This window comes from Setaria italica, chromosome VII (genome assembly GCF_000263155.2).
Source record: "Setaria italica strain Yugu1 chromosome VII, Setaria_italica_v2.0, whole genome shotgun sequence".
NCBI classification, from domain to species: Eukaryota; Viridiplantae; Streptophyta; class Magnoliopsida; order Poales; family Poaceae; genus Setaria; species Setaria italica.
In genome coordinates, this window is record NC_028456.1 from 31,704,522 (window position 1) to 31,716,816 (window position 12,295).

The 12,295-nt window shown below is 44.9% G+C and overlaps 1 protein-coding gene and 1 long non-coding RNA gene across 5 annotated transcripts; one reads left to right on the plus strand and one right to left on the minus strand.

Annotated features, from left to right (window-relative positions):
* Nucleotides 1-1,580: 1,580 nt before the first annotated feature.
* Nucleotides 1,581-4,946, plus strand: LOC101778330 (probable isoaspartyl peptidase/L-asparaginase 2). The gene is made up of 3 exons (XM_004976996.2): nt 1,581-2,087; nt 4,017-4,103; nt 4,196-4,946. Exons 1-3 carry the CDS (start codon nt 1,692-1,694, stop codon nt 4,712-4,714), a joined length of 1,002 nt encoding a protein of 333 aa, XP_004977053.1. The 5' UTR covers nt 1,581-1,691; the 3' UTR covers nt 4,715-4,946.
* Nucleotides 4,947-5,344: 398 nt separating this feature from the next.
* LOC101778733 lies at nt 5,345-10,774 on the minus strand. Of its 4 annotated transcripts, none has more exons than XR_002678404.1 (6): nt 10,637-10,774; nt 9,580-9,673; nt 8,307-8,484; nt 7,325-7,415; nt 6,162-6,458; nt 5,345-5,622 (listed from the first exon to the last, which is right to left on the minus strand). It is a non-coding gene; the product is annotated as an uncharacterized LOC101778733 (long non-coding RNA). The 4 variants fall into 4 exon arrangements; XR_002678403.1 differs by having other exon boundaries at nt 6,162-6,225; nt 6,389-6,458; nt 9,580-10,773; XR_002678402.1 differs by having other exon boundaries at nt 8,307-8,475; nt 9,580-10,773.
* Nucleotides 10,775-12,295: the final 1,521 nt, after the last annotated feature.

Here is a 12,295-nt window from a genome sequence, read left to right on the forward strand (position 1 = left end):
GCCCTAGTTACGGGATCGTGTTTAAAGAAAGCTAAACCTGATTAAAAATGGATTCGACAACAATCCAGCAGTGGAATCTGCACGCAATCCGAGGAATTAGCGCATAACGACGGCCCCGGGGCCAGAGATTCCATTGCCCGTGCGTGACCACAGTGCGCATCCGTCAGATTCCAACTTGCGTGCTGGCCTGCATGGATTCCACAAGCTCGGTCACCTCAGAATCGCACCCACCCCTGATCTTCTGCGCCGGTAACTCCGGCAGTCCGGCTTCCGGTCTGCTTCAGCTACCGGCAGTCAATTGAAGCGGCTTACTCGCAGCATTGGTCAATTTTGAATACAGAGTAATCTGTGCTGACTAATTATTTGTTTGATAATTTGACGATAGAAGTATGTTGTCAGCAAACTTAATTGGATCCCTAGTGGAGTAGTGTTGGGTAAATTCACGTGAAATGGTATGAGCAGACACTGAGTTGCTACCTTGATTTTTCCAGAGTACTCCAAATTGCAATAAGAGTTGAGGAAAAAGGTACTACATTATTGTCCGCCATAGTTGCCAGGGGCTGTCGATGTTGAAGATGACACCGAAGCTTAACAAGGAAGACGTCAGCATCCCAAGGCAAACACCATCGCTTGAAAGCTTTATGAAGAGCTGCAAAAGAATCTCGCTCAGACATACAGGAAAGAAAACATCATTGTGGACCATCGGCCAAGGTCATGCCCTTTGCCATCTTGGCTATGGATTCGAGGACTGCTAGAAGATAGCAGGATCAATTTTATCAACCTGCCTCCGCCTCCGCCTCGACCCTCACTGACCCCTTGCCGATGCTGAAATAAGCACCACCAAGGCGGGGACAAGATTCAAGGGGCTTATTCCACGGTGACGCTGACACCACCTCCGCCTCGCTATCGACGCCAAGGACATCTAGAGACACTAGGACCTATCCTACATGCCGGACGGAGAGCCACGACTCCTCCTCCCAACCGACGCCTAAAGGCCATTGGTGGCAAGAGGGACCGGCGGCCTCGTCGTGAAACCTGAAACTCTCTCGGTCGCCGCTTTTCTCATGTAGCAACGAGAGAGTTTGAGAGAGTAGCCCTTAGGATCCATCGTTGTCTTGAATTGTTTGGCTTCAAACATAGTCAATTCAGCCAATTCTCATTCAGGATTGAGTCACACCGCACATGGTTTGCTAGTTTAGGCTTCCATTTACCAATAGATGTTAAGGATAGGCTTGAAAGAGTATGGTAGTATAATCAATTTTTTTTTAGAGATCACGTTCCTTATAAAATGGCAATTTGCTTCCAGGTGGAACTATTTCCAACCCTGGCTGGATACAAGGCACGCAGATAATCCGCGCGCCGACTCCAAGCCAACCCGGGCAGCGGCCGATACGCCCGGGCCGAACCGGACCAGGCCACACAGTCAGGCCGGCGGCCGCTCCCGGACTTGAGATTCCCAAAACTCGCAAAGCGAAATCATCTCTCGCGTCCGGAGAAGAGAACACGCCTCGCCCTCGCCATCACCAGTCGCCACCCTCCCCGCCCCGAACCCCTATAAATACCCCGCCCGACCACTCGGCAATCTCCATCCTCACATCCTCCACAGAGCTTCACGCACTGCACGGGGGAGCCGAGAACCATCTCCGGAAGCTAGCGCCTAGACCAATCCACCTCGCTAGCTTCGGAGAGACATGGCGCCCTGGGCCATTGCCATCCACGGCGGCGCCGGTGTGGACCCGAACCTGCCGGAGCACCGCCAGGAGGAGGCGAAGCGCGTGCTGGCGCGGTGCCTGCAGACCGGCGTGGACCTGCTGCGGGCGGGCGCCACCGCGCTCGACGTCGTCGAGGCCGTGGTGCGCGAGCTCGAGACCGACCCCTTCTTCAACTCTGGCCGCGGGTCCGCGCTCACCCGCCGCGGCACCGTCGAGATGGAGGCAAGCATCATGGACGGCCGCGGCCGCCGCTGCGGCGCCGTCTCCGGCGTCTCCACCGTCAAGAACCCCGTCTCCCTGGCCCGCCGCGTCATGGACAAGTCGCCCCACTCGTACCTCGCCTTCGACGGCGCCGAGGAGTTCGCCCGTGAGCAGGTACGGTGGCCGCCCGCCGCCCAACTAATCTCCGGATTAATCTCCCGTGCTCGTTACTTTTTCCTGCATGAATCGTGCATGGCTTCTCTACCATGCGAAACCACCGCTACCGATTAAAGAAATATAATCATGTTTAATGAGAAAATTAAGAATTTTTTTACGATCCGGCGTAATGGCTGGACAGGAGAGAATGAGATTTTGTTAAAAAGTCAATAAAAAATAGACTTTTAGATCGACACGTGTGGATGACGTGGGTGCAGTACGACCGGCTGCAAACATGCATGTGTCCAGCTGCAAACGTTTCTACTGAACGGCGGCTGGGGCCGTGTCTTGCAAGGTGAATCTTCGCTGGCCATGCAAAGATTCTATTTCTACAAGGCAAACGTCTGGTCATGTCTAGGAAAGTTGCATCGTAGCTTTTTGGCGGTTTATTGGTTAGGCGAAATCACTTGATTTGGATTGTCTTTTTCTTTGCCACCTTATTTGTTCTTGCAAGCATGGTTTGATTACCATGACATGGTCGACGCTTATCTAGCTTTACGTGGTCTAATGGAAATGCTTATATAGGACAGAGGTCTGTTTGGGTCAACAAGGCACGCAGCCTGCTTTGCATGTGTAGGCTGCATGCCTCGTAGCATATGCTATTTTGCGTCTGGAAATTGTCATGGAGTCTTCTAGTTTTTTTTCCCTGTACAATTGATGTTACTAGGTTTTAAAACACCATTTACCACTTGGTTTTCCAAATTGTTTTAGTTAGCACTTGTACCAACCAATATCTTTAGTCCTTTTGATTCGAGTCCTGGCTTTTTGTTTGTGCGATACACCAGCACGTGCGTGTCCCCCTTTCGTCCCCTGGTCTTCGGAGACAGCTGGGGACCATATACCACTTCTTTGCACATCACTTGAAAGCAACTGCGGCGTAATTTGTTCACCGTTGCCAAAGAAATCCGTCAAAATAAGTAGTTGGTCATTTCTTTATTATGTTTGGTTTTAAGCACGATTTTGTTCTGTTTTTGGAGTATTGTATTGCATACGTAGGATATTCATTTTTTTCATTTTAGATAGAAGTGAGTTTTTTTTTGCTAATCAATTGCGCACTTAGTCCTGGACAGTAGGAAAAGAGTTTAGAAGAAAACATTCGTCTCGTCGCGTCATGTACTTAGCCGCCTCGCACCCACCAACCCCTACCATTTTCTTCCGCTTTTCCCCTACTCTACAAGATTTGCAGGAAGCTTGGCTACGATATTTCCATTACCATTCCAACTTAAACTTGTCCTCCGGTACAAAACTAAGAACCACAACCCTCCAAAGCTTTTTAAAATTTTAAGAGTCAGAATTGTGCAGCACCCACCAACACCAGGGCACCGCACAACCATACTCTGCTTGTCTCTTGCGGAAACAATATTTTTTTTTCTGCATGCATGTGATTTCCTCGCGGGCCGCACATTCTTTTTTCACCTAAACAACAAGCAAGTGCGCGCGGCTGACCTGCTGTTCCACAGCTGTGGGCGACTCGTCACACAGTTCATGAACCTAGGAATCTAGGATGGCTCCCGTGCTCCACAGCCTCACGAGCCGTGGCCCTCTGTTTTTTCTGCTCGGAAATCATGTGCCTGGCGGCCGTTGTTGGTGTGGGGGCAGCCGCCGAGGCCGCGCACCACGAAATCCAGGCGGGCTCCGGGACCAGCTAGCTCCACTTGCCCCTGTCCGGTCTCGCGCCCGAGTCTGTCGCCTCGCCGTGGTCCACCGGACCGGACCGTGCCCAGCAACGAGATCCGATTCGCGTCGAATCCTCCAGATCTTGTGGTCATAGACTGTACCTAGAGCGGCGTTTTATAATACTAGCTACTGAAATGTTTCAAGGATTAGTCTAACAGCCTTTTTGAAATCTTTAACCTGATTTCTGATGTTGATTTGATCATCTTGTAGGGCCTTGAGACTGTGGACAATAGCTACTTCATCACCGAGGACAACGTCGGCATGCTCAAGCTCGCCAAGGAGGCCGGCACCATCCTGGTTCGTTCTACAGTCATCTGATCAATCGGCATCGATCGTGCATTCAAATCAGCAGTGAACTGACCATTGTTCATCATTTCCCGTGCATGCAGTTTGACTATCGGATCCCGCTGACCGGGACGGACACCTGCAGCTTGCAGGCCGGTGCGGACAGCAACCACAACCGCAACGGCATGGTGATGAACGGGCTTCCCATCAGCATCTACGCCCCGGAGACGGTGGGGTGCGCGGTGGTGGACTCGAACGGCTTCTGCGCGGCGGCCACCTCCACGGGCGGGCTCATGAACAAGATGACGGGGCGCATCGGGGACTCGCCGCTCATCGGCTCGGGCACCTACGCCTGCGACGCCTGCGCGGTGTCGTGCACGGGGGAGGGAGAGGCCATCATCCGCTCCACGCTGGCGCGCGACGTCGCCGCCGTCATGGAGTACAAGGGCCTGCCGCTGCAGGAGGCCGTCGACTTCTGCGTCAAGGAGCGCCTCGACGAGGGCTTCGCGGGCCTCATCGCCGTGTCCAAGACCGGCGAGGTCGCGTACGGCTTCAACTGCACCGGCATGTTCAGGGGCTGCGCCACGGAGGACGGCTTCATGGAGGTCGGCATCTGGGAGTGAGCGGGATGGAGCGGAGCGGAGATAGGCGTGCGTGCGTGCGCGTGGCCATCTTGCGATTGCCATGTGGTTGGTCTCTTGGTCAGGGCCGGTCGTCGGTATTGGCTTAGTGGTAGTGGGCTAGTGATTGGAGATTGGATTTCGGGTTAATAAGGACGATCGTCATTGTGATGGTATTGCCCTGGAAATAAAAATGTGAAAAGTTATATGGCTTCTGAAATATGCTGTTGGCTCCTTTGTTCAGACTGTCTTCTTTTTCGTGGGTGTTTATGGTTTGTTGTTCGGGCTGAGGATTAATCCTGGTTTTGGCCCAACACAACTTTCTCGGGCTGCTGAGGCTGCTCGCTAATTTATGTGTTCTGGGCTTAAGGCTTACTTGCGGTGGTGCAAAAAATAAAAAAAAACAATCACCTCCGCCAGCCTTTGGATGGTGGATCAACAGCCCATATTAATCCCTGCATTTTTTTTTCCAACCTTCCACTATCTGTAAGCAATAACGGGTCCGCATTTTCTTTTGTGCGTGCCCGGTAAGCATAATGTAAGTTTCGGACCCGTTTAGCGTATTTGGGCTGCTCTGGACTGTTAGCACAGCAGCTCCCTACCCCAACCTTTTTGAGCGCTGAAATGGCCCAATGACGCCAACTGTCTGTTAATATATATATTTTCAAATTTTGAGGAAAGAAAGGAACATCCATTTCACACAAACATACAACATATACACATAGACAATCTATTTTGGGCATATACATATGCCCAATATTTCGCAGTAAAAGACTACAGAAGCTTGTAACCTATTTTGAGCATTTTTAACAAGGACACAGATTTTGAATTCTGCACAAAACAGCAGGAGTTGTGTCCACTTGGAACTCAATGGCATAGAGCAACAGGAGGCACGACCAAAATAGGGTCACCTGTTCCATCAGCAAATTGAAAAGTTAGCCATCAGAATAAATCTACCACAATAATAGATAATAAAAAAGTTTACTCCAAAAAGGTATAGGAACTTGTAGCAATATAACACCAACACAGATTTATACACTGCTAGTCTGCTACACAAGGTGGAAAATCTAGTAAATCTTTAGTCATTTTTTATATAAAGCTAGTATTTTATTTAATCTGTCTAAAATACAATTTCTAGTCTTGCATATATGTGGCTTTTACACTAGTATGATGCATTACTCCAACAGCTATTGTCTTCATTTACAATCCATTGGAGCTGACAACAATGTTGAGCAATACTTTGCATATGTATCAGATTTTTGCAATCTGTAGAAAATGAAGTCAGAAAATAAAAAACCCACTTGATAACAAAAATCGTTGAACTCTCCATCCATGCCTATCCACCAGCTACACTTATAAGCAACAAAAAACGCAATGTTGGTCCATACTACCAGTCTATCACAGAACATGCAGTCCAAGAAAACACACAATGAAGAGAACTGTTCTTCACCTGATGATTCAGGAAGGGGCGGTGATCTTTCCTACAAATTTTTCTCCCCTCAATGAACCCTTGGCTGCATCTCAGAAGGAAACATAGATCGGGGAAAACAAAAGGTACAGTGGGGGGCTTAATCCCCATTTGATTAAAAAATAAACACTATGGATAGATCTCATAAAGTTGGCATATAAAAATTGAAAAAAGAACAAAAAACCAAAATGAAGAGAACTGTTCTTCACCTGATGATTCAGGAGGGGACTGTCCTCTTTCCACAAAGGTTTCTCCCACCGTCCCTCAATGAATCCTTGGCTGCAACTCAGAAGAAAATATAAATCAGAAAAAAATAAAGAAAACAAAAGAAACACATCTGTATGTGTTCTGGAGTAATGTTAGAACTCTATACAGTAACAAGAAAGAATTAACTAGAAAATGGGAAAAAAACAACACAACTGCCTGAGAACATTGTGCACCTGAAAAAAGTCACAAAAAATAGTCACCATATAACTTGCAAGATGTATTGCATTTTCAATACATATTAATGCTATATGATGCTAAACTAATTTGGCATTGTTTTGTATACTACACAACATATTAATTCTGAAACATATCATATTTAAGTTTACAAAACATGTAGTGCTTGAAAAAAACACAAAGATATGCAGTTTGAAAAATGAAGAGATCTTATAGTATGTTTCTAAACTAGAACACCTGTTCCTGTTAGCGAACTTTGTGAGATCTAACACCTTTCATATACAACTTGTTAATCCTCGGTAATGCCATGTTTTCTGATAACAAAAACAAAGAATAATATATTTCAGGGAGGGGGATGACAGATTTTGAGGGGATGAGGCATCGATCAATGTTGCTTGGTGTGTTTCAAACATATAGAGATTATATTTCTGGTGGCACATCAATTGCCCTAGTATGATTATTTTCAAAATGGGTTTGTTTCATGAGAATATTGCAGTGCATTTGACAAAAAAAGATACATGTGTGATGAATGTGAGGAAAAAAGTTTGTATATGTTTATTTGTTCCCTACGGGCCAATAGTGGTAGTGATAAAATGTTTGGCAACACAAGTGCAAGAGAGCTTGGAGGTCCAGTGGGTGGAGGCGTTTCTTTATAATTGCTTTCTCAAGTAGTTTAGCTTGGAGCATTGCCACATTGTACATACCTTTTTCATTTCTGCGCAGCAAAGTACAGCGAAAAATGCTGAGGAGGGGGTGGAATCATTTACATATGCATCAATGTTTATAATCAGTATCCTGCATGCATAAATCAATAATTTTCTCAGGTTTTTGGAGAGAAGCAAATGCATTTTCTTTAGAATTGCATTGTACAAAACATAAATAATGATAATTGAAACTCTAAAAATTTTAGGTGCCAGTAAACAAAAGGTTGCCAGAATTGGCTGCTACAAGTAACTGTGGAGTGTGCAAGGGATGTATGGACTATGGACGAATGGAAGTCAATACAATGTGCACGGGTGAATTAATAGAAAAATAAGAGCATATAGTGAGGATATTTAATAAATTTAAACAAATAGCTTTACTTAGACGTGTTTTTTGGTATGGGAGCTTATGGAAAAAAGAACAAAATGCAGGAAAATACATCTAACTTAGAAAAAAATGTTTGTGTTTTTCCCACAACTAGAAAAAACTACATGTAGCTTTTTTAAAAACACAAAAATAAAAAAGTTACATGTAATTTTTTTGGAACACAGAATTTTTGGAACACAACAAATAAAAAAAGTTACATGTAAATTTTTTGGAACACAACATATAAAAATGTTACATGTAAATTTTTAGCCTAGGGTGGCAAAGAGAAAGTACTATGTACTGCCAAACACATGGCATAGTTCTTCAGTGGTACGATCCTCAATGTTTGAAAATGCTGTTTCACTACCATTTCAAGCTAAGAATAAAAGGGATTCAAAGATAGAAGCTCAATAGTATATTAAAATATGATGCTGAATGGGAGAAAAAAATCCAGTTTCTGGTGGGCCATTTCAAACAAAACATACTTAAAGAGCAAACATTACAAGTAATATTCCCACGGCATTGAAGGACAACAATGTTTTTATGTAGCAAATTTATAGAACTTCAACTAAAATATTCAGTTCATCACTATCGCTTAGAGGTCTGGTAATAGTATACCTCTTCTTTTAGGAGTTTGTGGAGTTCTACACAGCAATCAGCAAGCCTTCATACGTGTGGATTATCAACCATCCAAACTAACCCATCAGTCTGCTCAAAGTAATTTGTAGCTCCAAATAAGACCAGATAGTCTTTCTATCCCCCAAAGTCACATATGTTCAAAGAGTATCTGAGACAACTACCAAATTAAAGTAATTAGTTAGACCCACCTGCAGTAACATGGGAAAAAACATGATTGCCACAACAGAAATGAACTACTATTTATAGTTAAATATAAAAAAATGATAAGTACAACAAAATGGGAGGACAAGTGGAAAAGATAGAAACTCAATGAATAAAACAAGGAGGATGATATGCAGGTAAAAACAATTGACAGTATATTGGTATTTATTTATATTACAGATAAAGCGCATATATATCCATTTCTCTGAAGACAATATGGCAAGGACGTATTAGAATGTGGTAGTAGAGAATCTTGTAAAAGCATCTTTTGGATTTCTTTACATATTTTAAACTGCACATAAAACATTAAATAAAAGGCTTGACTAAATTGACAGTAACCACCGAACCAATCGAATCCAAAATGAGAAAGGAGAAAAGATAGGTCGACAATATCACCGAGATGAGGAACGGGAAAAGGGGCTATCTCACCGGGGAGAATTTCAAACAGACAGGTACATTGAACACAAGATCTTGCAGTGTGCTCTAGATGTCACAACATAGATAGGTACATTGAACACAAATGTGACACTAATCAACCACAGATTCAGAGCTAATAGAGCTCTAACCAGTAATTAACGGAGTATGTATCCCCAAATCAAAATCCTTAGAGACATCAAATTAGCCATTATTAAATCAAACTCACATTTTATGGCTTATATCCTACTTGGCATTTCGGAAATGTTATCTTTTAAATTTACAAATCTCCAAATCTTTAAATTTTAGGTACACTTGTAATCTAAAAAATCCATTTATGTTAACTTGCAAAAAAGAAAAACAATTTCCTATTTCAGGAGTTATACAGTGTATAACAACAAGGACACCTCTACAATGTATAATAATAGAGTTATAATGATGCACACTTGAATGATGAAACACAAGATAGGTGAGTAGAATTAGTAGTCAGAAAAATCATAAAGGTAATGCAGATTATAAAAGGCCCAGTTACATTTTGACAATTAAATACTGATTTTTAAATCTTATATTTAACAACATAAAAACATAAGTGCAATAGTATCGATCTTTTTAGAAAAGATAAAGTCAATGTACTAACCAAAGACCCTGCTTCTGCAGCTGAGATGAGATGCTGGACCGGACAAACCTAGTCATCCTTCCTCTGTAAGTACCTTTGTTTAGCTCTGTTATAACTGTTTAAAAAAAGTGCAATTGATGTCAATTGAAAAATGCTGATAAACATATTGTGGAAGGAGCATTTAGGTTTCTAGAAATTAAGCAATCCAATTTGGTAACCAGCAACTTGGAATCCTTAGAGTGGAACTGAAATAAAACCTGAATTAGATATTTTCTTGAATCTGCTTTAGTTTAGAGAACATACACAATGCTGAAAATTCTTTAGTTTAGGAAGTACACGTATAGAAAAAAGGTACTCCATTGATGTCAACTAGGACTAGTAGAGCAAAAGTTAAAATTAGTTTAACTGACCTCAATGCAACTGAAATACAGTCATGAAGATCAAAAATTACTTTGTCTGGTCAATCCAAGTCAAAAAAAATGATAGTTGAACATAAGAAATCACATTGAATTTTGATATCCGGATCACAAAAACAGTCATGAAAAGTAAAAAGGAACCTTAGATATTTCGCTTAATATTTCCTATTGTTAATTGATGGGCCCAGTTAGCAGTAGCCAAGGGCATCCTAGATATGCAGAAAGAAACTTCTTGTCAAGGTAGCACCTGACCTAACTACTCACCCACACAGACAGACACACTGCAACATCGGTAACCTTCCATTACCTTCCATTGTTTCTACCAACAAACGAAGCTTTCCTTACAGCTAGCCAACTTTCTAATTCCCTGTTTCACTAGGTGCTACCTCCCAACAGAACACAACTTACCAAATCCTTTTGCTAACAGTATACAAATGGAATCTAGCAGAACACAAATCACATATAATAGGACCACGAATCCCCAAAATTGAACACAAGCAGACTGCAGACCCCAAGATTTAACCTATTGGACCACTAAATCAGCAGATGTATTCCAAAAATCAAACATACAAACAGCAACTCGAGGCACAAGCCAGTGAAAAATTGACAAATCGAAACCTAGCAGAACACAAGCCGAACCATGACCAAGAAATAAACGCTACCTAATCGCCATACACAGACACCATAGCCATACACAGACACTGAACAAACCCTGAGCACAAACAGATCAGGGAACCCCAAACACGATCACGAGCCTACCGTAAAACCCTAGAGAATCCTAGTTAGTTAATGGGTAGACCACATACCTGTGGAAGATGCGGGGCGAGACCCGAAAGCAAGTAAACGGGCACACAAACTCGCGACACGAGTTGATCTGCTCCATCTGTTGCCAATCCGACGGCTCTGCGAAAAATGATTGAGAGAGAGTCAAAAAAACGTTTGATGTCTAGCAAATCTCAAAAAAAAAAAAAAAACGTCTAGACTTCGCTGCCAAACAAAAACGTCTTGCGGTGGTGCAAAAAAATAATAATAAAAGCTTTCTAGACTTCGAGGCCCAAACACGACGTAGTATTTTTTGGACGCTATCGATCGTCCTCCTGCTACGAAGCGGTGGATGATGAAACTGCAGCGTGATCCCCTTTGTGTCACGTTGGAACTTGGAAGTAGAGGTGCAGCTGTGCCTATTCAAATTCGGTTTTCTTCCGTTCGGCGAGCGTCGAACCGAAGATGAGAAACTAACTGATCTGAAATTAAGATGAAGGCTAACCGCAATTTGGTTCGGAGTGACCTCATCCCTGAGGTGGCGAGGCAACGGGGCCAATACACTTCATCGTTCTGGTCCAGTAGTTCGTCTTGGTCGTGCATGTACTACTACTCAACTGACGAGGTGTGTACTGTGTTGGGTGATTGTACGACCAACTTTACAAGCCATCAGGCGCTGTCATTGGCCCATTGCGTCGCAGCAGGTGCTTACACTCCATGAAGCCGCAATGCAGCTGAAGCTTGGCGGATTTTGGTAGAACCCGACAAGACAACTCTTTTTTTTTTAGAAGACAACTCGAAGCGAAGATTCCAGCAGAAATCATAATCTAGCGCCACTTGTGAGCTTATAGCAAATATTATACTCTACCGTCTCGGATGCATGTGCTCCGTCCCATCCCAACCAGGATCACTCGCTGTCGTTACCAGATTCGAAGAACGAAGATCCTCCTACCAAACCCTGGCACCCTTCATCCGCCGCTGTCAAGCGTGACCAGCACCAGCCGGAGCCGAGAGTCCAAGAATCCTCAGCGCAGCGCGCACAGCACCACGACCAGCCGTCAGATTTCCGTCTTCCAAGTCCCAACGGCTCGCGCCACTTGCACTGAATCCAAGGGATCGCCGCACCCCGGAGGCTGACCGCGGGGCGCGAGATCCAATCGCTGGGCCCCTTGTCAACTTGTCTCGGCTGGCGCAGTGCCATCACTGCCGTCAGTCCAGCCACCAACCGCGCGTCCGCCGCCGTGCCGTGGCCACCGTTTCCTTTTCCTCTCGTGCTACGCGCCTACGCCCACGGGCCACGGGAGGGAGGAGGAGGAGGGACCGGGGCAACTGGGCCGACGCAAATTCCTCCTCCTCCCCCCCCCCCCCCCCCCCCCCCCCGCCGCCGGAGCCCAGAGGACCACGAGCCGTCGCCGTCGCTTTGCCGATAAAGATGCGTGCGAGTGCTTTGGACGAGCGTGTTCGGCGCAGCGGATCTTTTTCCCGTCTTGGCGCTCGCTCGCTTCCACGGAGCTACACCACCAACCGCGCTGCTCGTACCAACAGAACAGATGCGCGTG

Excerpts from the sequence above, each read along its gene's own strand:
- LOC101778330 (XM_004976996.2), top strand. The coding sequence starts at position 1,692 with ATGGCGCCCTGGGCCATTGCCATCCACGGCGGCGCCGGTGTGGACCCG. Across the intron at positions 2,088-4,016 it reads AGGAGTTCGCCCGTGAGCAG|GGCCTTGAGACTGTGGACAA; the intron begins GTACGGTGGCCG and ends ATCATCTTGTAG. Across the intron at positions 4,104-4,195 it reads AGGAGGCCGGCACCATCCTG|TTTGACTATCGGATCCCGCT; the intron begins GTTCGTTCTACA and ends CCGTGCATGCAG.